The 24,849-nt window shown below is 38.3% G+C and overlaps 1 protein-coding gene across 1 annotated transcript; it reads right to left on the reverse strand.

Moving 5' to 3' along the window:
* On the reverse strand, nucleotides 1-24,569 carry Opn5 (opsin 5). Its single transcript, XM_027938294.2, has 6 exons — nucleotides 24,440-24,569; nucleotides 20,416-20,535; nucleotides 15,280-15,450; nucleotides 11,595-11,929; nucleotides 2,323-2,564; nucleotides 1-64 (listed from the first exon to the last, which is right to left on the reverse strand). Exons 1-6 carry the CDS (start codon nucleotides 24,567-24,569, stop codon nucleotides 1-3), a joined length of 1,062 nt encoding a protein of 353 aa, XP_027794095.1.
* Nucleotides 24,570-24,849: the final 280 nt, after the last annotated feature.

Below are 24,849 nucleotides of genomic sequence, written 5' to 3' on the forward strand. Positions count from 1 at the left end.
TCATACCTCTTGATGGATTTCCAGCACAGCAGAAGACTTCCTGACTGTGGTTACGGTGTGCAGCCTAGACATGGGAGAAATTCAAATTAATAGACATAGATATTTACACTAATGTATCCATATATATGCATATTATATATGCATATTATATATATATACACACACACACTCATGTCCCCTTGACTACTTTGAATACTATGTGCACAAGACTTGAATTAGAATGAAAAATGATATTTCAATTTAGAATATTCAAAATCAAGAAATCTCTTGGGCAGAGCTTTCCAAAATCAAGATGCTTTTTTAACAGCATGTCTGGATTTCTCTAGAACAAAATCCATTGCACATCTGCCTACCATTCCTCTGAGCCTTGGGACTGACCTATTAAAGGAGCATTCTTTGGAAACAGAGCACTGCAAACTAAAGTGGTCAAGGGAGATTAAATTATAATAACTATGCCAGAGTTCAGGACTTTGTTCTCCCTTGTTCTTTATCTTTGCTAAAATATTAGGAAAGTAAAATACGTCTATCCTTCACTGTCCTGCCCCAGTGTGTCTTATGGATCTTTCTTTTCCATCTAAGACTGGTCCAGGATCTAATGACTGTTTCCTCTGTCACTGGCCATGAGTGGCCTTATTAGTCTTTGTGGAGATGGAGTCAAAGACCTATGACCACAGATAATTTTTCCTTTCTCAGCGTCTGCTTCACCAACATTCAACAATGACTGTGCATGAGATATGTGGGAGAATCAACCAAACAACTGAAGCTCAGGCCCAATCAGACAATGAAAAGCTGAATCTGCAGGTAGGGTCCAGGCCATAGCAGCTTTTCAAAATTCCCCAGGTGTTTTGATCACAGAGCTGTAGTGAAAATGCACTCTTTGCCTGAGACTACCTCTAAATACCTCAGTATGGGAATAATAATATTCAAAAAGGGGTCTTGCCACATATTATCCTTTTGGTTCATCAACTTCTACTAAAATCTCAGGGAATCCGATTTGAGAGTGGGAGTGCATAAGGATGGGATAAGTTTAATTTGTGATGAACTGTTAAAATCCCTCAAAATTTATTTCCACCATCTCATATTCTCTACGTTAGCTTTTTCATTTGAATTCAAAATTATTTATTTCCCAAGAAGATTTCTCTTTATCAGCAAATGTGTTTCAGAGCTCAGAAGTAGAACAAGGATGTCAGTCCAGTTCAAATCTACTTAATTGCACTAGCAGTAAGTTATCCACTCTGGATCGGCTTCATGTTCCTTCATCTCATGCTATGGGTCTCCATAGTACTCACCTGCTTAACTTCTTAATAACTACAAAGATAAATAAGATTTTGTTTTATTCACTATAAAGATAAAAATAAATCTTCTGCCCTTCTGCTTCTCTCTGAAGCAGTCCCCCATTCATCCCAACTCTCCTAAAATCTGCCACTCAGCACATCTTCCACACTGCCTCCCTGAAGAGGCTTTGGCTTCTAGAAGTCATGGTCTCCTGGTTGCTTCAGCACCACTGCATGCTACTCCAGGGGAAGCTGAAATTCCAGAGCAAGGAATGAACCCTTGCCTTCCTCAGCAGAGCAATTGCTATATTTTGTAAAAATGGCTAATGAGAACAACTGAAACGTGCTTAACCTTGATCTTACTCGAATCTCAGTTTCCTCATCTGACAAGGATAAAGAATAACTTGGGCTCTGATGAACATAAAGTAAAAGAATCTGGCACTGAGCAAAAACATCATCTCCCTTCTTCCGTTCCTGTGCCTGCCCAATGCCTATGCTCTTAGCTAGTGGTTGTGATGTCCCAAACAAAAGAATCATCTGTTGTGTGAAATTTCGGATCAATACCAGGTGGGACAGTACTCTCGGAATAGAATGGCTTTGGTTCCGTGTAAGTAAGTTAAGAGTCATTGACACATAGTGATTGCTCCAGTTGACACAGTGAAGCATCTTGGTTGTTCCAGAATCAAAAGGAGAATCACTTTTCTCACTATCTACCCACACAATCCCACCCCTACATATTGTTTTAGGAATTTTTATGGACAGAAAATAAAATTCTTCTTATCCTACTCCTGGACATTACACTCCAACCTTGAGGTGATAGCATATCCTAGTGGCTTGAACCCCTTTAGAATTTTTTTAAAGATTTTTTATTAAGATGGACACAATATCTTTATTTATTTTATTTATTTTTATGTGGTACTGAGAATCGAACCCATTGCCTCACATGTGCGAGGCAAGCGCTCCACCGCTGAGCTATAACCCCAGCGCCACCCCCATAGGATTTTGAAACAAAGAGTGCATGATTCATTTCTAGCTTCTGAGATTTTACCTGAAGTCTTCCAAAGACTTCTTCTTCGTTGCTTTCAAACCACCAGTCTGGCAACAAGCAAATTTGTAATCAATGACCTGGTAGATGATCGGATTGTACATCGCTGCAGATTTTGCAAGGAGGGTTGGCACTACAGAGAGCTGGATGGGAATGGAGTCTGGCCTTCCAAACGCTGACCACACAGAGACCACTGCATAAGGGATCCAGGCAATCAGGAAACCAGCACAAATCAACATCGCCACCTGACGAGAGAAAGCGATGAAGAAGAGAATGGAGAAACTTCGTAAGTAATGAGGACCTAAAATGACAGGTGTGGAGGAGGAGCAAGTCACCTCTTCACACCCCGGAAAACGTATCTATTGCAATGCATTTATCTTGTTCCTAGGAATTATTTCATATGGACTTCTCAAAAGTTCAGCTAGAAGAAGCTTTATCCACTTATCACTTCCTGTCCATTCTCTACTCTAGAATTTTAATGTACCCACAGACCCAAAGTATAACCCTTTAATAACTGCCAGGTTTTCCCTGCATTTTGGGTAAGAAATCATAATAAAAAAGACATCTGTTCTCCTGAGCTTTCCAGACTTTTCAACCCACATTCACTTAAAAACTTGACAGAAAATACATTCACCTTGATGAAATTTTAAATCATCCACATTTGCCTCGGGAAAGTGAAAACTGTGCCCAGGTTTGAAATTCTAATATGCATCTTCTTCAGAGGCTTCTATTAAATGTCATTTCTTTTGGCTCAGGTGTTGCTCAAGTTTGAGGCTCAGATTGTGGAAATTCACTAAGTATAAAGTAAAACACAGTCATCACACCTCAGCTGAAGTGAGACTGTTGTACAAAATGAGACTTTTCCAGAAAGCACCTTTCTCTCACCCAAAATTATAATTATCCAAAGGTCTCTTAACTTTCAGACCAAAGAATATTAGAGATACAGTTTCTCACCACCTGCAGTTCAGTTCCCTTAATAATATAGACCTACTCAAGACCCTACAATGACCTGCCTGATTGCTATAAGACAGCTCACTCAGTTCAACAGAACTTTATAGCAAATACTTCGACAAAACACTATGCCAAGTGCTATAAGGAAGACCAGTGTGGCTTCATGCCTGTGTTGTCTCTCTCTAGAATACAGATAAATACAGTACAAAGCTGAATATGATTTAAGCTCCAGTTCAGAAGAGAAAAAAATTGCATCCTACTCGGCAAATTATGAAGAGTTTCACAAAGGATGTGACATATAACCTGCACTTTGGCAAGTGGAAATAAAAGAATAAGATTGAGACCAGCATGAGCAAAATCTTGGGGAAAAAAATAAACATGAATGAAGTTTTCATAGAAATTGTGAATGAGCTGTAGATGTGGTGATGCATGCCTGTAATCCCAGCAACCTGAGAGGCTGAGGCAGGAGGATTAAGTTTGAGGCCAGCCTCAGCAATTTAGTGAGGGCCTGTCTCAAAATAAAAAATAAAAAGGGCTGGGGTAGCTCAGTGGTAAAGCACTCTTAGGTTCAATTCTTGGTACTAAAAAGAAAGAAAAAAAATATTAGTGAGCAATTCACTTTGATATGGAAAAGCAGCAAAGGGAGATGAGGCTAGGAAGAAAGATATGTACTCAGGGTTTTATATGTTACTGAACTTGCACTGAATACTTTGTGCTTTGAGGCAGTAATAGGTTTTGAGCAGGAAATATGAGAGCTCTGCTTGATATTAATCTATAGGATGAAATGTTGCATGGAGAAATAGAAGCCTAAATATCATTGTTTATTCATTTAATCAACAAGTATCATTACATGTTTTGTGTAAGGTCTATTGCAATGAACAAAGCAGATACATCCTGCCCTCATAGAATCTCCATTCTTAGTGAGTTGTTGACAACTGTATGAACAAGAAATAAAAGGCGATTTAGTTAGAGTAAATTTACTAACACTGGAAAATACAGTCCAAATTTTGTTTGTTTTGTTTTTGAAACAGGGTCTCCCTAAGTTGCTCAGACTGACCTTGAACTTTGAATTCTCCTGCTTTGGCCTCCCAAGGAGCTAGGATTATAGGAACACACCATCATTCCCAGCTTTGGGCTTTATTTTAAAGTTGAACTATTTCAGAGAGAGAGAGCGCTAATTGATAGAGTGCATTACCTTCAAAGTATTCCTATACTGTGATATACTAGAATATTCTTTCTGTAAGATAAATAATAAAACTATATTTGAAATCAGTCCTCTAATAGACATCTGTCTTTTGTCACTTCGTTTGAACTTATTTTCATCATCCCAGTTATCCTCTGCTTTAGCATTCCCAGCATTACTCCCTCTCCTAGGAGTTTTATGGAATTGCCATCAAAGGCATCAGATGACTCTGACCAATCAGAGGACTACGTGCCCTTGGCTACAACGCTATGAACAGGGAGCTTGATCATCTTGGGGGTTTTAGAAATGAATGTCCCTTTTATCTCTGAGTTCCCTAGAAGCTTGGGATTATGTAAGAATGGACCTATCTGAGGCTGCTTCACTTCCCTCCTCCTTCTCTCTTCCCTTAATTTAAGGGGGAAAAAGTTATGTAAAAGATCAATGATAAGAGGCGAAACACAAAGTGCTTCGTCGGTAGTAAGTAAATTCACAGTATTTATGAATCCTGTTTTAGAAGGTTGATCAGAAATGTTTTACTTACAACAAAGTCATGCGTACACATGCCTGTTTCATTATGCTTTAGTGGGAGCTAAAAGCTATTGAACATAGAAAATGGTCCAAGCCTCAGTCTATGACCTGCAGACTAGCCTGTCTATTCACACCTCACACAGCTTGGTGGAGTATATAAGAATGAAGCATGGCAAATCTGCTCTAAAGTCACAGACTCAGACTCCAAAATCTCAAAGCTCATTTCCAGAAATAAACTGCAGGGGGAAAAAAAAAAACTTAATACTATCTGTTTTGCTCCACTTTGCAAATAGAGAATCTGAGTCCCCAGGAGATAAATCAAGTGAGCCCAGCATACCTGTGTGTCCTGCAGCCTTGTTCAGTGCCCTGAGCCAAAGTTCTCACCTGTGTTTAGCAGTTGTAAACTCTTCAGACCTAATGCACACATATGGCTCCCTCTTCTGTTGAGTTTACTTTTCTATCAGTTAGGAGACGCTTACCCAAGAGAAATTTTCATTTGGTTTGGTTTGTCTGACTTTTGTTTGCAAATGGAACGGATGCCTCAAGGCTCCCAGCAAGGGCCTTCTTTTTCCAAATCTCCAAATAAACACTAACTATATAAATAAAGCTTGCCTTAGCATCTGTCTAGGGACTTAACACAGCCCCGTCCTTGCTTCTTTGGTGAGTCATATGATGTTTCACAGTGTCTCAAAAGCTGATTTCTATGTTGCTGCCAAGTCATTGACAAAAAATAGATTGGAAGTTAGTCCAGAATATCTTCTACATTTTACATGATTTCTACTTTTTTTGAATAGTATGCAGTGGAGGAAAAATTTCAAGCATTTATATTGTATTATCTCTTTTAAATGGACATAGGTGAATTACACATACACATAAATAAAGAGCACATAGAAAATTAATCATTGTGGGTTTTCTATGTTTAGAATAAAGAAGAATGGCTAGAAATTAAGTTTAAAGATGAAAAGGGGACAAAAGGCTAAATCTAAAAAGACAATGAAGAATGTTATTTGTGTTTCTGAAGCTTCAAAGTTAATATGAGACCCATTCACTTTCTATAACCTTCTCATTTTAAAATACACTCCACAATTATTAGGCATTTTAATATTAAAACCATTCTATGATATACTCCACAAAAGTTTCTAAAACTTTCCTGTTGTACTCCATTATTCCAGATTTTTCTACTTGGCTGTAAATGGTTTTAATCTTTCCAACAGTTTGTTCCTCACTTTCCTCCATTCTAGGTACATCTTCATTTATATTTTCTAAAACTGACCGCCCAAATATCTTTAAGCCAGTTCAAACAAAAATATCTGTGCCTGTCAACTTTTCTAAGTTGTTTACTTTGTTTAATTACTTCACTTTCATCTCTGCCTTTTGGTTCACTGGCAAAGCAGTAGAACTTCAAATTCCTAAATTAGACAATTCTTGTGGGAGGAAAGTCACAGGATTCGTGTTTAGCTTATACAAAAGAATCGCACATCTGCAGCCCAGTTCATTTTAAATACATCTTGCTGCACAGGTCTAAGACAGTGTTTTCCAGCTCTAGTTAAGACTGGCATTAAGTGTCACAATAGCAAAGTTGCACATAATCACTCAATTCCAGTGAATTGACCAATTAAAGCAATCATTGAATCATGTGGTTGAAAGTAAATTCTTCAAGTTACATATGGCTCTGCCTCTGAGTCCAATACATTCAAACCTTTCTAGCACAAAGGTTTCTTAGGTCCTATCTTCCTTCAGTGGGTAAGGCAGTGTGGAAGGGTGGAAAAGTCACTGGCTGAGATACTTTGGGTCTCTCCACTAATCATCGTAAGTGGGACAAAATCCCTGAGGCTCTTTGAACATCCATTTCAGAAGGAGAGCCCAGTCCTCCCGCCAGGCTATTTCACACAGTTATGAATAAGACTTAAGCTAAGGTTAAAAGCTGTAAGTTACCTTAAATAATGAAATAGAAGAGGACATGGAAATGATGTGAAAATAAAGGCTTGAAAGGAGAGCCAAAGTGATGTAATAAATTCCCCATTGATAACAAGATTGAATAACATTACAGAACCAGTTAGACTAGTGATAACAAGGGCATTTCAGTGACTGGGGGAAGATGAAGTCACCAGAAAAGAAATCACTACATCTGTGCACTGAAGAGAAGGGGAAAGAGGTGGAGGTGACTGCTTTTAGGAAAGCATGTGATTGACAGGAGCGTAGGGATGGAAAGATTTGGATTTTCTATCTTGGGTCCAGCTAGCAAGTACATGGATTTGCTCCTGAGCAGTGAGAAAATGATACTCAAAGGTAGTAATAGGGTAATAAATTCCAGTTCTGAGACTGTTGCCTTCCACTTGTGGGACTGCCTGTCACTGAGTGATTCTATCAATAACGAGTGGAAGGAGGGGAACTTGACAACTATCCCATGATTTCTTGGGCTCTCAATGTCCTCATGTATATAAAAATCATGGTGGTGATACTTGACTTTCACATTACCTTTTAAGAAATTAGAAATGCAACAATCTTAGCATGTTTTCTTTGACTTTTTTTCCCCTTCCTTCTATTTAATCCACAGAACAACAATGAAGGCCAACTGTCCCAGACCCACCTCCACAAACTGATAAAGAAAAATTTTCTGAGATCTTTGATGCACTGCCATATGTTAACCCTGGTTGCAATCCAAGCAGAAAATATGAATTCATCCTTCAAAAAAAAAAAAAGAACTCCACACTTTCCAGATGCAATTTTCTCAAATCTTAAAATAACACAACTCTCTAAAAACAAGCAAACGTCCCTCAGGGTTATACAGTGGAGGGGGTAGAGAGAGAGGAGGGGAGGGGAGGGGAGAGGTGGGGAGGGGGGATGGTGGAGGATGGGAAAGGCAGCGGAGCACAACAGACACTAGTATGGCAATATGTAAATCAATGGATGTGTAACTTATGTGATTCTGCAATCTGTGTATGGGGTGAAGGTGGGAGTTCATAACCCACTTGAATCAAAGTGTGGAATATGATATGTCAAGAAATTTGTAATGTTTTGAACAACCAACAATAAAAAATTTTAAAAAAAATAAATAAAAACAAGCAAATGCTGCAATTGAAAAGAGAGGAGGCAAACCAGGTCATGTCTCTCATTGTGCCTGTGTTGGGAGTTCTGGTTCAAACTAAACACAATATACCATGACCAGGCAGTGGTTGGCTTAAAAAAGAAAGAAAGAAAGGAAGAAAAGAAAAAAAAAGAGAAAGTAATTTACAAATGTCTGGTTCAACAAAACAGGGATCCTTCCCTGTTCATTATGGATGATCCAAGACCTTGAAGTGGGACTATATTTCTTGGGAGGAATAGATTTTCAGGTTGAGAAAACACCTGGTTTTAGCAATAAAAACCATCACCCATACCTTTAAATAATCGAACCAATGCATCTATTTTCACAAAACCTCAGAGTTTTGAAGTAATCAAGCTATCATTTAAATTCTCTCCCCCATCCCCTTTCATATATGAGAAAACTAAAACCCAGAAAGATCTACTAGTTTTCCCAAGGTGAATCTGTCAATATTCTGAGTTGCAAGTAACAGAAATTTATTTTGGCTGAGTGAAGCAGAAAGGGGATTTCTTTAAAGGATATTGGTTAATGCAGAGAGCATCACTGGAAAGGTTAATGGATATCCAGCAAACAGAAATGATAATTAAAACCTTATGTGTGAACTGGTTTTGACACAGATACTACTGCTGCTGTATCTCTGAGCTCAGGAGAGTGCTCCCTACACTTGATTCTCTGTCACCAGGCTCCAGACAGGCTGATCTCTGGTGTCAAAGTCCTGAGCTGTGCTCCAATCAAAGGGGCAGCCTATGAAGCAAATGATTGACTTTTTCAACATTACTTAACTCCTCCCCTTACTTATTACATAGCTCCTCCCCTTATCCTCAGCAAGACACAAAAGGTTGGCAATTCCTCAGACACAGAAGGGGTTCAACTACTGGGAACCAAAATAAATAACAAATGTCAATTATATAAGACCTTTCAGGCAGCTAGTGGTCAAGCTGGAATTGACTGCTAGTTTGAGATTCTTTTCATTATTAAGTGACTCTGATCTAATCCCCCTTTAACAAATGTATAGTAAACACTTGCCATGTTTGAGACATTGTGTCCTCAGAACACAAAGTGATCAAAAAGACATGGTTTCTCCTGCAGGCCTTATTGACTAGTGGTAAAGATGAACATTGAACATATAAGCACAAAAATAATTATGTGATTTTAAATTAGTTTGAAAATTGACATGTTCCAAGAAGGAAATAGAGAGGTCATAATGAAACATCATAGTAGAATTCAATTTTGGAAATGTGTCTCTGGGAAATGATATTTAAGAACAACAAAGAAGAACAAAGGAAAGCAATTAATTAATTGGTTTTAAAAAAAAAAAAAAAGAGCAATACAGTTCAGCTTTCCCACAAACTGCCCTGAGAATCCACACCAGGGAGTTCCCTGAACCTGAACCCTGGTTGATAGATAAAATTCGATGAGCAATAAAGGAGAGGAGGCTTAATAGTTTAAGAGCTTTAAAAAGGCTTCAAAATCAATGGGAAAGAACACAGAAAAAAGAACAAAATGTCCCATAAGGTATAAAAGGAACAGAGGCACTCCAGCCAGGGGTCAAGGGACCTCTTAGCAGTCATCAAGGTGATTAAATTAACTTGGTTTATTCACTTAGGTATTCATTCAAGCAATCTGGATTAAATGTCTAGCAGGTGGCAGACTGTAAGGTACAGAAGCAAATAAAATATGCAGCACCTGCCTTCACCCCACATCCTGTCTTGTGCAAAAGAGTGACAGATGCATGATTTGGTTTGACAAGTGTGGCTAAAGGAAGGGCTCTTATGGCCCATAGTAGGGGGGGAGTTTCTGGTAGAAATAAGAGATACCAAGAGAAGACCAGGTACCCACAAATTCTGTATACAAATGATCTGATGTCATAGGTGACCAACATATGAATTAACATGAAGTAGAAACATACATGGCATAGTGATATTGGGGAAAATCGATCTATACTTCTCGTATTGCCTTCCTGTCACTCCACCATTCCCCTCATTAAATCAGCAGCAAGAGTGTTCACTGCATTGTGTGAATATTTTTACAAGCAGAAATAACCAAAGAAATAAGACATTCATTTCTCAACTTCTCAGTTTCAGAATAGAAATTTGAAACTTATGGAGAGAAAATAGTTGAGAATAAAGGGTTTTGAGCATGGGGGGATGGGGGGAATGACTTTTGTGAAACCAAAATTCTAAAGGACTCCAGGCATTACTCATGAACAATTTAGAGGATGTGCCTGTAAGAGCCAGTTTTCCACTCTGACAGAAAAAGAGCCTATAGCTCAGAGGCAAAGGAGAATATCAGAGAAGCTGGTAACTGACCTTGACATGGTGTCCTGAACCCACCTTTCTGAGTTAAGTGCCAAGTTAATAAGTGACAACAACCAGACCAGGAGCTCCAAAACATTGGCACCATGGCATTTTTAAAAATCTCCCTGGAGCTCATAGATTGCTGTGGGAAGAGCAGGAAGATCCCTCTGTATGAGTATGTGTGTGTGTGTGTGTGTGCACTCACATGTGTAAAATACTTCTGTTTATAGTCTGTGAAATTTCAGACTGTTACAAGTTTAGTGAAATTAGCATTCTTTAAGCATTAATTAGAAGCAAGCTACAAAGTAGAGAAAGGTTTCTAGATGAATGCCAATTTTTAGCTTGACAAGATCAGACCAGCAGAAAGCAGTCCCAGATAATAACTCAGCTAGAAATAATTAGAGTACACAGAGAACTAAATGATTTTGATCCCTGAATCCAGGAAGATAGCCTTTAAGTAATAAGCTTTTAGACCAAGCTGTTCTGAAGATCAGAAGCACCAAGTGAACAAGCAAATTGTTAATCCTGAGCAGTAGTTGAATGGAGGAAAGACTTCAGAGACTATGAAAAGACCCAGCATGAAGTTGTTTCTTCTTATATTACCTACTAGGAGAAATTGAGGTCAAAATTGAGTAGTAATTGAAAATGGTGTGAATTTAGGACAAATGTCACAACAGAAAGTTTTATTTTTCAATATGGCCGAATTTTGATGTAAATTTTTCCAAAAATATTAATTAGAAACATTTTATATTTAGGATATTAAAATATTTTATATACCAACAAAGCACAGACATGTTATATATACTATTATGTAGTATGTGTTAGAAGAATAAACTATATATAGAAAAAAATCATTTACAAATATACATGTGTGAATATATATGTCTACACTTTTCATTTGACATTCATTTAGTTTATCTGGTCTAGGGTAAGCCGAATCATTTGATCAACACAGTTCAAGTCAAGTAGAATGACAACAAGAAATCAAATTAAATCATATTTACCAGTCAATATCTCATATATGTAGTGAGCTTTAGAAGTATTGGCTGGACAAGCTATCCACCCCTTAAGAATACAAATACACAATGTTTTAGATAAGCAATGATAACATTCAGAAGCACATAAGCAGTGGGAATTCTAGGTTTTCCCAGTCCCAACATTCCCAATCCTCTGGGTCCTTTGAAGTTTTAATTGATCAGAAAACACCTCTTTAAATTGTGTCTGCAATTACCTTGGTGAGCTTCATTTCCAGAACGTGGCTGCTGTGGATCCGACTGTCAAAATGAGCCACCTCCTTGGAAGAGGACTTAACCTTGGCAATGATCTTCACATAGGAGAACACGATCACAGCGGTAGGGAGCAACAGGCAGAAGAAGAGGATGTTCAGGATGAAAACCTGGCCCCCAACTGAGGCCTGCGCCAGCCACCAGTCCAGGGTGCACGAGGTTCCGAAGGGCTCAGGTGCGTAGTCCCCCAGGCCCACCAGGGGCATGGTGGTCCAGAAGGAAGCATAGGCCCAGATGACTGCCAGGCAGATGAAGGCGTGCTTTCTCTTCAGCCAAACCCCTGGAGGCGGAAGAAGAGCATTACCCACGTGGAATCTGCCCTGCACCCAGATACCTCCCCTCGATATGTCAAATTCCACCTCCAAAGATTTATTCCATTGAATTCTGGGAGACGTGGGCAGATAACTGAAGCCTGAGGGAGAGTGGAGTGAAGCAGGGAAAGTTCCAGAGCTTGGGCCTTTCTCCAGGAGAGTGACACTTTGAAGAGAATTCACAGGGAAGACTTTCTCTAGGCACCTGGGAGCTTTGGGAGGGAGAAGTGGCAAAGGCTTGGAAATGGGGTGAGTAAAAAGACCAGAGGATACTAACAATGGAGGACCTTGTGAGAACAGTTCTCATCTACACGGCCGTGTTAGTGGGTCATCCAAGGATCCAAGGGAGAATCCTTCAGGGGAGGTGTGCAATCACAAAGCATCGCTTGTGTCCTTAAAACACCTTTCCTCTTGAAAGCTTTTGTGTCTCTAATCTCCTTTGCCTTCCTAAGAACTCCTTGAGTGGGGATTGGTGCATCATGCTTATGACACTGTGGTGTGAAGCTAAAGTGGGTGACTATGCATAGTAATTTGTGGATCAGATTTGTACCCCCTGGACTGAATCTTCAAACTCTTCCCACAATAGTCGTATTCACACAGCCACTGTGGGAGAGGTAGAGAATCTAAGCAGGTTGCATTGTGTTTTGCAAAAGTAATTATGTGAAAATATTTTCATAAGAATAAAAAAAAAGCTGTTTTTCGGTACTGGCTTCTTAACTAAAAGAAAATGGCAAGAGGAAGAAATAGTACAGTCATCTAAAAAAGGCTGTAAAACACTAATGCACTAATGATCATTTCCTGAAGTTCAACACAACCAGCAAAGACAAGCCAGCCTGACTTCATGCTGCAGCCGCCACGGAAAATGACCTTCATATCCCACTCATCACCTTGGAGGAAGAGGGCCTGGGAAGTGGCTCCTTACTGCTTTGGTTTTGTAGTAGTGGAGAAGAAATATCAAAGTGTATTCAATAAAAGCTAAATTCTTTCTTTAACATAAACTTGGGATCTGCCTCTGCTTAGGGTAGTGTGGCAACGACAACTTTGTTTCTAGTGTTTGAATGCTCATGTAACCTTTCCAGATATCCAGTGTTCCTGACAGTAAAATAAAGGAAATAAGACTACATTGTTTACATGTTTCAATAAAGGTTAAATAAAATAATGTAAGGAGCTTGCTTTGCAAACTATGAAGCACTACATTAGCAGAAATTTTTACTCCTCTGTAAATGTGTCTTGTTTAGCACTAATAAGAAATATAACAATGTTTCTGTGCTCTATTGTCTCCTTTTTTTTTTTTTTCAAATGCATGGCATTTTTGTATCATGAAGTACAAATTTCTCAAGCCCAACCAGATAAGGGTAGCAATCATGTAGCCACAAAATATGTCAGCGCTTGATTATCCGTTATAACAGATAAAAACATTGGCAGGGAGAACCACATAGATTCATGGGAATGTGCAGAGGCATACGGATAAGCATTCATGATTAGGGTTACTTAAGTGAGGTGTTTCATACTTACATTCGAGTATGGTGAAAGGCTGTCAAGTACAGGAGGGAGTAGATTAGTAGATTGGTTCTGTGTTGCTCCAGAAGTCAGAACTAGGACCAATGGGTGGAGGTTACTGGGAGGCAGTTTTGTCTCAATATAAGGAATAACATTGTAACAATGAGAGCAGACCAATCAGAGAATGGGCTGCCTTGTGCAGTAGTAAGCTCCCCGTCACTGGTCACTGGAATTATTCAAGAAGAGGCCAAGTGGTCATCTCTCAGGGATGCCTTAAAGCAGTCTACCACATTTCATGGGAGAAAGGTCTATATGTCCCCAAGCGACCTTCTAATTCCAACATTCTAGGACACTGTGTGGAGGGTTTAATAGTGCATCAGATTAAATGATGAAACCATATGACTGAGGTTAAACCTTAAAGAAGCTGGAAAATAGACACAGTTCCCATACTGCCGTGATCCTGGTGGTGGGCAGCAGCATCCCTTTAGTAGACAAAAAGCTTAAACTCAAGAAAATACTTAAAAACAGAGACATCAAGGTTTAGTATTCCTCAAGTACTCCCAGGAAGTTCAAGTTTCTGCCTCCTTGTCTATAAAGTTTATAGTTAAACTTAATATCTGCTTGGCATAACAAAAAAAAAATAATAATAAGCTTGTGGAAAGAATTAGACTCTGATGTCATCCAGAATATGTATAATGGTATTTTTTTATCTTATCATAAATTTTGATTCAAGCTGCTTCTGTTGGATGTTGTAAATGTTCAGAACAGGAGACGCAATTTTAAAAAAAAAGAAGAAGTAAGTACTTTATCATGAAGATGGTGGTTCACACCCCCTGCTCCCATGCATGGTCTCTCTGGTGTCTAGGGGCTGTAAATTGCTAAAATACGAAGGGAAATTCTGCCCTAATGAGATTTCCAGGTCTACTTGATCTTCTCCACCTCAGTCTCCTGACCATACTCTGTCCCCATGTCACAACCACTCTAACAGGTTGACAACAAAATAGCTTCATACAGAGAGCATCAGAATTACTCCTTAGTTACACCTGGTTCTCAGTATTAACATAAATGCCCCAAAGCTTCTTTTTCAGGTTCAATAAATTCCCAGAACCACAAGAAGCAAAAATGCTACAAATTATTTTTAAACAGTAAATGGTCTTTAATCTTTAAGGCAGGGGAACCCTTAGGCTCTGTAAACTTATTCACTGCTGTCTCTCCACTCACTAATTCTCTTAAGCTGTCATTTTTCTAGCTACCAATACCTCCCCCCAATTAAAAAAAAATGTTAAGTGGTATATCTGTATTTCTGTATGTGTGTCCTTTCATACAGCAATAGCAATATGTCTCTCTAGACCTGAAGGTGAATTTTGGAATTCCTTTTCTCCAAAATCATAGGGAGACTGGAACCTAAAGCAAAAACAGGAACAGCTCTTCTTATCATTACAGTTCCTATGTAGGGAATCAGCTAACCTTGCAGACCTCAGGCATTTTTGTTTGTTTATTTGCACAACAAAATATGGTAGAAACTTACAGACTATACAAGAAAGTGATCATTTTTAAAAGCATTGCAACCAAACACCAGACATTATTATAAAGTAGTATTAAAAGAAACCCATAAAAAAATAAAAAATAAAAGAAACCCATGTTGGCACAGGTCAAATCTTTAAACATGTGTTAGAATGAGATAGGCTATAAATAGAAATACTCTTGGTCTCTGAGGTTATTAGTAATCTTTATTTATTAACTGTATAAAATATGTACATCTATGACATTCAATGCAGCTAACTTTGATTCGCAGGGAAGGAGAAACCTTCCAACTTACCATAAGATAAGTAGCAGATTTTCAGGTAACGATCCAGGCTAACAGCTGTCATGGTGATGAGGCTCCCACAGCCAAAGAAAAATCCAGCCCATCCATACCAACGGCAGCCAATCCAGCCGAACACCCAGCGGTGACAGAAGCAAGAGATGATGGTGAATGGCTTGCCTACAACTGAAGCACCAAGCAGGCTGTCAAGGGAAGTTCCTTGTAGTTATTTTCCTACCTCCTCAAATCGCATGGCCCCACTTCACTGAAGCACAGGTGCATATGTAAACACACACTCGTGCCACACACATGCTTCATTATGCAGAACTTCTAGATTAATAAAATACTGGCTGCCCAGAGAGGTTTTCCAATATCCCAATAGCCAAACATAGTGAAAGAATACAGAAGGAATTTTCTAAAGTAATTCTGACTACAAAGAACTGTCTCAAAGATACTCAGCTTTAGGAAATACAGAGATGTGATGTCAGTGGCAAGTGCCAGCCATCTGGTCATTTTTAATATTTTGCTGAATTGGCTCATTTGAAAACCAAGGGGAAAGGGCCATAGATTCACAGTGAAATATACAAAAGAAAATGTTCTCTTCGAGGACAAATTTGCTATACTGATTTCCCCTGAAGACTTCATTACTTTTCTTCCCTCCAAAGTTAGACATCCAAGCTGGAGTGATCAAGATGCAGTCATAGGAACAAGGTTTTATACAATACACTTTGCTACTCATTCAGCCACGGCCAACTCTGTAGAGATGGAGGCTCAACAAAACAGTGAGCCCATGAGATGGGATCTAAACCCAATACTGATATACTTACATAATCAAGTAATACTGGACAAGGCTACCTATTAAACATACTTCTTGGCAGTCAAAATTCAAGGCTCATTCAACTTCCAAAATTCAAGGCTTTGAGAAATTTTTTAATTTGCAAAAATCTGAAAAGTAACTAACATTGTGTGCCATAGCATTTCCAAATGTGTTCACTCAGAAACATATTTATTTTATATTAATTATTCCCTAGGAAATACTCCACAAATTACAAATTATGCTGTCATTTAACCAGGAAGAATTCCTTAAAATAATGCATCAGGTCTGGACTAAGGAATAATTTGATGCAAGGAATCTTTAACTTAAGTGTATGCCACATAGACATCCAATCAGAATAGCTGATTCCATCTGTTATTTAAAGAACTGATGATAGGATATTATATAGACTTGTGATTTTCTAATAATGATGATTTATTTCTTTTTGCTTAGTTTATTACAATGTCAAGGATTTCTGGTACAATGTTGAATAGAAGTAATGATAGTAGGTGTCCATGTATTGTGATGAATTTTGAAAGAAATCTTTCTAATGTTAAATCATTGAGTGTGACATTTGTCCTAGCTTGTATCAGCCAAGGATCTCTGTTCTCATTCTGGTTTGTAAAGAATTTTTTTTAACCAGAAATAGATGTTATGTTTTTATTAAATGATCTTTCTTCATTTTATGAGGTGACCGTAAGTTTTTTGTTCTCATTTAATCCGTTAATGCAGTCTATTAATAGATACATAATGTTGACACAAATTTACATTCTTGGGACAAATGCCACTTTTAAATTTTTTAAAATTTTTTTTTAGTTGTTGATGGACCTTTGTTTTATTCATTTATATGCAGGGCTGAGAATCAAACCCAGTGCCTTGCATATGCTAGGCAAGCACTCTGCTACTGAGCCATAACCCCAGCCCCAAATGCCATTTTTTTTAAATAAAAAACTTTGTGTACACAAAGTTGTCTGCCAATGGAGGAAGGAAGAGATGAAGAAAGGGAGAATGAAGAAAAAGAAAAAGAAAAAAAAAAAATATATATATATATATATATATATATATATATATTTTTTTTTTTCTTTTTCTAAAAAAAAAAAGGAAGCAAGATAGTGATTTTCATCCACCTCCATCTCTTCCACCTAGAGGGCATCATGAGTGTGTTGGACTTGAAAAAGGGAAGTTGGTTCCTAACACCCAGAGGCAAGTTAAGCCCTTAAGGGAAGGGAAAGCAAGAGGTTTCCTACCAGACAAAGCCCTGTTCAGAGAAAGGATGGGTTCTTGGGCTGTAACTTCAGAAGGGAAGGTTGAATTGATGCTGAAGAATAGATTATAAAGTACACCAGAAGCAGAAAGTATGAATTCCATGCACATTGTAAGAATAGTGTAAATAATTTTCTAAAAAAAAAAATGAACTTGTCCTTTTATTTTTGCTTATATTATTTCCTTGTGCTTATTATCAATGAATAGAACATACTTCATTCAGTCATAGTATTTAATCTTTAGCCTCCTCCAAAAGGCTCTGCTGGGGAAGCTCTTCACATTCTGTATCTGATCTACATATGAAAAGAAAACTGAGTGATATGCACAGCCTGCAGGTGCTAGCACACAAACCACCCCTCAGACCCCCTTCTTGGTGTAGAAAGGTATGACAGAGTTCCTGTTAGTTCAGTCAATTGTCAAGTGTTTACTCAGCCTTCTGTAAACTAGACAGGTCTTCTCTAGGTGTCTAGACAGCACCACCATCCCACTTACTAGACTGGGCACCCTTCCACAAAAGCCTTTTAATCCTAGTTAATCTAACCCCATGGCCAGTGAAGAATTACATTGTAAAAGAGCTATTCTTTTCTTCAACAAATAATCACACAGCACCTACTATGTAACAAGCACAAAGCAAGATGCTAGAGGGCCAGGTGGAGATCATGACTGACAAATTGATTTTCTAATTGGGAGAGCAACTGAAAAACCAAATTTGTTTTACGTGATTTGGTATGATGGAATGATAAGTGGTTATTAGTGATGTGAAGATAAATAGAATAAGGAGAGAGACAGAAAGATGCCTAAATCATTGGGAGAGAATTTGAACAGATATGTAGAGGGAGAAGATTTCAGGCAGAAGAGAAAACAAACTCAAAGACTTGGGGGAGGGGAGCCAGCTGGGTGGGTGCCAGAGGCAGCAAAAGAAAAGTGAAAAAGATCCAGTGAAGTGTAATTAGCATCTGTTGTACCTATGGACCCCTATTAGTCCAAGTCTCAGGCTTCTTTCTGGAGTGGAGTTTTTGATGAGCTTCAGATAGGTTATCTAGAATGTTGATCTCTCCTCTAGGATACATCCCAAACTGACTGATGTTGGAAGCACTGGAGAAGGTGTTTTCTTTTGCTTCAAATGTCAGTGTCCTAGATGTTCTGATTTTATCTGGAGTGATACCAGACATCACCATACTTTTAACTCCCCAGGTTAATTTAATATACATTCACAACTGAAAGACATTGGAACTTAGACAACACATGTTAGTTGCATAGATGCAATACATCTGGTCTTTAGGCTATGCCTCTGCAAGGTGCTTATAATGGAATACAGCAGGAAAAAAACAGACAAAAAATTAAGATTTATTGGAAAAGCAAACATACTATAAATGTTCAGAATAATCTAGGTTAATCAGGGAAAGCTGTCACGTGAAAGAAAGTGCTTTCTGATGAATTACTCCAAAGACATGAAGAGTAATAGAGTGATTTGTGCAATTTTAGAGCAGACTTGCTTGGCTGGAAGCATTTTTGGTGTATCAGACCAATTAAGGACATTTTTATTCAAACCTAGTCTAATTCAGCCTTAAGCATGAGTCTGCTTTTATTCACTGGTGAAGGATGTAGTTGAAATGACAGATTTCATTCAGGCATTTTGTGTTCAGTACCAGGGAGAAAACCTTCTGAGACCAGCTGGCTGACCTGGCTGGGAAGCTACCATTCCTGTTGTGGCACCGCCATCGTGTGGCAAGAGTCAAAATGGCAGCCATTGTGCAGCCTCGCAAATTCCCAGGGAGCGGTTCATCCTATTTTCACAGAAAAGAGGGACCCGGCACATAATGTATCTCTTAATGTACACGTTCATTTACTATGAGAGCTCATGTTACTCCAGCCTGTCCTTAATATGTAAAACCTTCCCAAATAACCAAAACCAAAAAACTCCCAATAAGAAAGGACCATACCTACTGCTATGTGATAGTGATTCAACAGGTAGAGTCTTATTATTGAGTCTTGCTTTTAGAAACTGGTAGCAGCAGAAAAGAAAACACACACACACACACACACACACACACACACACACACACACACACTTTTGAAGAAAGAAACATTATCAGAAAACATTTTAAAAGAAAACTGATGATGAAAACTGCTAAAAGGTTTCTAGAGAGAAGAAGGAACCAAAGGAGTGGGGTTCAAATGCTATTTCCCCAACTCTAACAAACTAAGACACAAAACTCAATAGCAGATATTGGGATTCAAGGAAATATTATTGTACAAATAGAATTTTATAGAAGTAAGCAACAAGATGTGACTTATCCAAAGTCATTCATATTTTTAAAACCCTCATGGTTAAAGAAAAATTTTATTCCAACTCCTCCTTTTGGGGAATATCAAAGAATAAAAAAAAAAATAGGATAGAAAACATGGTTCTCAATTTTGTCCATGTGTTAACTTCCCTGGAGATTCTAATTTTAAACATCCAAATGCCAAGGAAATATTCTCAATCACTTAAATTATAATTTCTGTTATGGAATCTATCCATGAGTTGCTTTTTTTTTAAGTTCCCCTAAGTGATGTTTTTATGCAGCCAACATTGAGAATCATGGAACCAGAAGCTTCCTGTACTTGCAATCAGTACCGAAGTCACAATTAAATATACCATCAGCAGGGCAGCTCTTTCTATTATCACCTCTCATTTACCCTTCAAGATCCCTCCCCTTCAGTGTTCATTTTATCCAAACTTCCATAAGTTTGAATAAGGGTGAGAGGAGTGTAATGGGCCCCAAACAGTGACCTGAAGTCTGCCCATCAGTTTCTGAATTCTGAATAAACCCAGTACACCTTGAGACTAAGGTAGAGTGTGCTATTGCAAATTGAACCCTCAGCATCTAAAATGCCTGGCACATAGAAAATACCCAATAAATTATTTCCCTAGCCAGATAACATACCACTGACAATCCCAAGTACTATGACTCTGATTTGCAAATGGAAAGCAAAAGTAGGTCCTGGTGAAGAGTAATCTCTCCGTCAATGAGTGTTCAGAATGGGGACTAGTTTAAACCCACAATGAGGAAATTATATGATTGTGTTACCTGAAATCCCCAGGTCACAGACTGCTAGGTTGATAGTCATTATTTCAGCAGGTCTCAGCTTCTTCTTTCGTCTAGAAGACATATAAAGGACATACCCATTTCCAAATGTGGACAGAATCCCTACAAAGAAAAATAAAAAATCCCATCGTTAAAACTAATATTTAGAGTTCACTTGGATATGAAACACTTCTCAATTTCAAAAATGGACACCACAGATTTAGAGGGTAATGAGAGGACTCTAAACAAAAAATCTAAATTAAGAAGATGAAATAAAAAAGCATGAGTTGTGAGTAACAGGCATGGGATGGGTTGCCTCCTAAGGGAAAGGAGGCAGGGATTATAAGACTGAACTTACCCAGAACAAGGAACGGCTAACTTCCCAGGTAGGCTCAGGAAGGTGTGGGAATCCCAATGGTCAGTTCTTGTACTGGCCCCCAGGGTAGAGTATTTTCCTCAGCCATTTTACAGATTATTGGCTTTATAAAGCCTCGCCCCCTAGCAAGTGGGATCAACCCCTTGGCCTTTGATAAATTCTGAAGATGAAGTCAACCATTGGAGATGACTTCAGTGTCACTGCAGGCTCCTGAGGGAGTGCCAGCATGCAGGAGAGGCAGGGACTAGAGAAGTCTAGCATGACCCCCTGCAAGCAAAGGGTCATTTTCTGGAGAAAGATCCCAGGACAGACTCCTGGGGAGACTAGGACGCTGAGTGTCTGGCAGACAGGACAGCCTTCAGCTGCTCCTGGACTAGGTATCAAGGGTCAGTGGGTGACAAATGATAACATGGGCACTCCCCTCCCACCAAGGGGAGAGACAGTGACCCTCAACCCACCAAACCTACCGACAATGGCAGAAATGTGTACCCGTTTTTTATATCCTTTTATTAATGACTAATTGACTTTCACATTACAATGAAACTGTTCAAAAAGTTCTTACAAACCCAGTTTAAATCCAAAAAGACCCAATCCCTACTGACTTTAAGAAAAGAATACACCTACTTCCATAGCTTAACATGTAGAGTAGATTTCCTCAGGAATTCTTGCTTCATAGTGTAGCTGTGTATAAATGAGAATCTGGTACAGCTGCCTTTAGTAGTAAGGAATAAGGAGAGTATTAACAGGAGAAACCCAGATTTTTCTATTTTAATTTCTATTTTAATTTCTCCACCACAATTCATTTGTGGGGGCAAGGAAATAAATGTGTGTCTCTGCTGATGGTATGAAACCACCAGGAACTGACTGCATTCTGCTCTTAGATTTCTGACTCTCTGGAGTCAGTGCTGCTTCATGATTTATTGAGACCTCTTAAGCTCTCTTATAGCAGAAGAGGAGAAAAATAGAAGAGATGATGGAGACCTAGAGCAAACCAACTAAAATGATACTCCTGTCTCATTAAAGGAAACCATTTAGCAAGGAACACTGGGAAAGCAAAGTGTAAAAATACAGCCTGAATAATTATCAAGCTAATTCCAGCTCTGTTGTATCAAAAATGAGATTTAAAATCTTAAGTGTGTATATGCATTCCATACGCAAGGCTCATTGGAACACCCTTTGTCATCTAGACCTTGTTGGAGAATATTTTTCTTTTCTTAAATTTTCTTTACCAACCCTATTTCATAGGGTTTTACCCAGTGCCCAAAGCATCACCAGAAATAATCAATTCTCTCTTAGATACATGTAATTATTTCCACAGGCAATCTTATCTGCAGATGAGTGTTAAGAAAAAGCAAATGTATTTTTAATACTAATCAAAGGAAAACAAGTTTTTGAAGAACCATGGAGTGGACATTTAAAAACTATCAAAATCCTTGATATTTTATGAATTTTTAAAAATTTCTTAGATAGCCAGTTAATAAACTAGGCATTTACATAAAAAGTGGAGAGTGGAAAATGGGTCTTTATTTCTCCTGCATTCCAAACTCAAATTTATATTTTGTTTCATTGGCTCCCCTAAGACTCCTAGTATTGAACAAAGATCACTAAGAATCTTATTCATTTCACCCTGGCTCTTTGAGAGGAATCTGGACACATCCACATAACCTCTCCTAAGAGAAGGTGACAACAGGGGCCGAGCCCAAGACCTGGGTCTAGAATGAATCCAAACCCCTCCAGATGGCCCTTGCCTCACCTCAGTGACTCTTGTGTGACACATTTGTCTGCACTCCTTTCGCTGGGAACTCTTTTTGGACCTGATTTTCTATCTCCATCCCAACTTTTCTTGTTTGATATGGTCCTGACTTCCCTTCTAACCTCACATGCAGCAAGTGGAACACTCTCCTCATTTTCTCTGGTACTCACCCTGGTTGCCTCTCTCTCTGCAATCCTTCATTCTAAGAGTAGAATAGACTAATATTCCTCTCTATACTGTATTGTCCACAGAGATTGCACCTTTTCATTCATTCCTTGCAATCAATTGGAATAAATTGAATGCAATTTCCGGGACACTTACTTGTCTGCCTTTTGAAGTCATTTAAAATGTACATTTAATAGAAATGTGATGTGAATTTTACTACAAAATAATCTTTGTTGCAGCAGAGTGTTCAGAATTTTATTCACTGATCTCTACCCATCAACTTCAGAGTAGCAAAGTGTGGGTGCTCAGTCTATATTTGTGTTTGAAAGGACATGGGATTGCACTTGGAAGACATAGAATTTGAGTAAAAGACTAACAAGCAATGAAAACAAGAACCCAGGGAATCACTTTGATGTATAATTTCTGATCCAATCTCATAGATTCCTTTTGCCTCAAGCACTGACCATAGAGGGATCTTGAGAAATTTCTAATGAGTTTTCTAATTTTAGGAATTAAATGAAATTCTTTGCCAGGAATAAATAGATGAGAGAAGAAAAGGAAGAGAAAAGGAAAGGGAGGGAGGGAACAAAGAAGGGAGGAACAGAGGGAGGGAGAGAGAAAGAAACAAAGTAGAAGAGAGAGGAGAATAAGCAGGCTTGACCCAACATCTGAAAAGATTAAAGGCAGATAAACCTAGAGACGTAACCCACCTGCACACTGGTCACCCAAATTTAAGATGTCGATTTTAAATTTAAGAATAGTATTGTGGTTAAATCCTAATTGTCTACATTAGTGCAGTCCAATAGAAATATAATGTAAACCAGAAATGTGAGACACATATGTATTCTAAATTTTTACCTTAAGCAAAGTAAAAAATATAGAGATAAATTGAATTTAATACCTTAATATTTAAGTTACTCTGATCTATCCAAGATACTGTGGTTTCAATATGAATTCAATTTTTCAGAATTGTCAATGACATATTTTTACACAATTCTTTCTGGTACTAAGACTTCAGTATGCGGTATATGTCTATACTACAGTATGACTCATTTGGAAGTCAACAGTTCATGTGCTCAGGAGCCATATATGGCCACTGCTTTGGATAGTATAGAAGCAGATGTACCCCTGTGTGGATTGTGCACACAAAATTTTTGATCAAGGCTGACTTCCATTTATCACCAGAACATTTTCTCAACGCTCATCATAGTGACTTAACTATTCTGATGTGATGGGACTTTACATTTAGATAAAGTAAATGCAATATGTCTATTGTCACTATATTTCCCTGGTCCAAATTTTCCTGGATTGTAAGAAGAGGAAGCTGAACTAGATGATTTCTAAGGTTCATTCTTAGTCTAAAATTTTCTAATTATATCAAAAGTATCTTTTAGAAAGTTAAAGAAAATCTTTAAATAATAGAATATCATCTCTTTTTTATTATTCAGAAGATAAACTTACTAGCAAAGAAACCAAAATGAAATACTGTCTCAAGATAAACAATTTTTTCTATAAAATTATTTGCATTATCACTGGAACATTTATCCCTAATACTGTCAGTAATTGTCATTTCTATGAAACATTTATTGCGTGCCACAATGCCACCCCGCCTTCCCATTCTTTAACTCCACTAAAATACCCAGACAAATGTTGAAATCATTTTTGCAAAATCCACATATCAGCCTGTGAATTTTTAAAAACAGTCTTTGCATAGAAGAATTAAAAATGCTTACCAATTATTGTCAGGTAAAAGCCAGCCACTAAATCCGCTTCCCAGGAAAGTTTGGAAGCAAAGGGATCCTCATCCCGAAGGTAGTGTGGCAGGTGCTCATCCTGGGGCAGGGCAGTGTGGTTTAACGCCATGCTGTTCTCAAGCCACCAGGGATCTGAAAAGCAATTTGGTAGAGATCTCAACAGACCTGAATAAGTCAACTTGAATCATCTCAGGATCTTGCTTCCTGTTTGAAAACAAAAAGCATGTTTCCAGCATCATACATGATACTGTAGTAAATACCTGGTGAAATGGTTAGCATTTTTCTTCAATGATCTCAATATGTCAGTGCTTAGTTATTCAGTTAGCAGCTTCCTCATGCTACCCTCTGAGCCATTTCACCTCTCCCTGAGGTTTATAATAGGTTGAAAT

This window comes from Marmota flaviventris, chromosome 6, assembly GCF_047511675.1.
Source record: "Marmota flaviventris isolate mMarFla1 chromosome 6, mMarFla1.hap1, whole genome shotgun sequence".
NCBI lineage: Eukaryota > Metazoa > Chordata > Mammalia > Rodentia > Sciuridae > Marmota > Marmota flaviventris.

Coding starts and splice junctions, on each gene's coding strand:
- Opn5 (XM_027938294.2), bottom strand. CDS start 24,569: ATGGCGTTAAACCACACTGCCCTGCCCCAGGATGAGCACCTGCCACAC. Junction 2,565..11,594: donor TGGAAATGAAGCTCACCAAG/GTAATTGCAGAC, acceptor TTCTCTCGTCAG/GTGGCGATGTTGATTTGTGC. Junction 65..2,322: donor AAGTCTTTGGAAGACTTCAG/GTAAAATCTCAG, acceptor TCCCATGTCTAG/GCTGCACACCGTAACCACAG.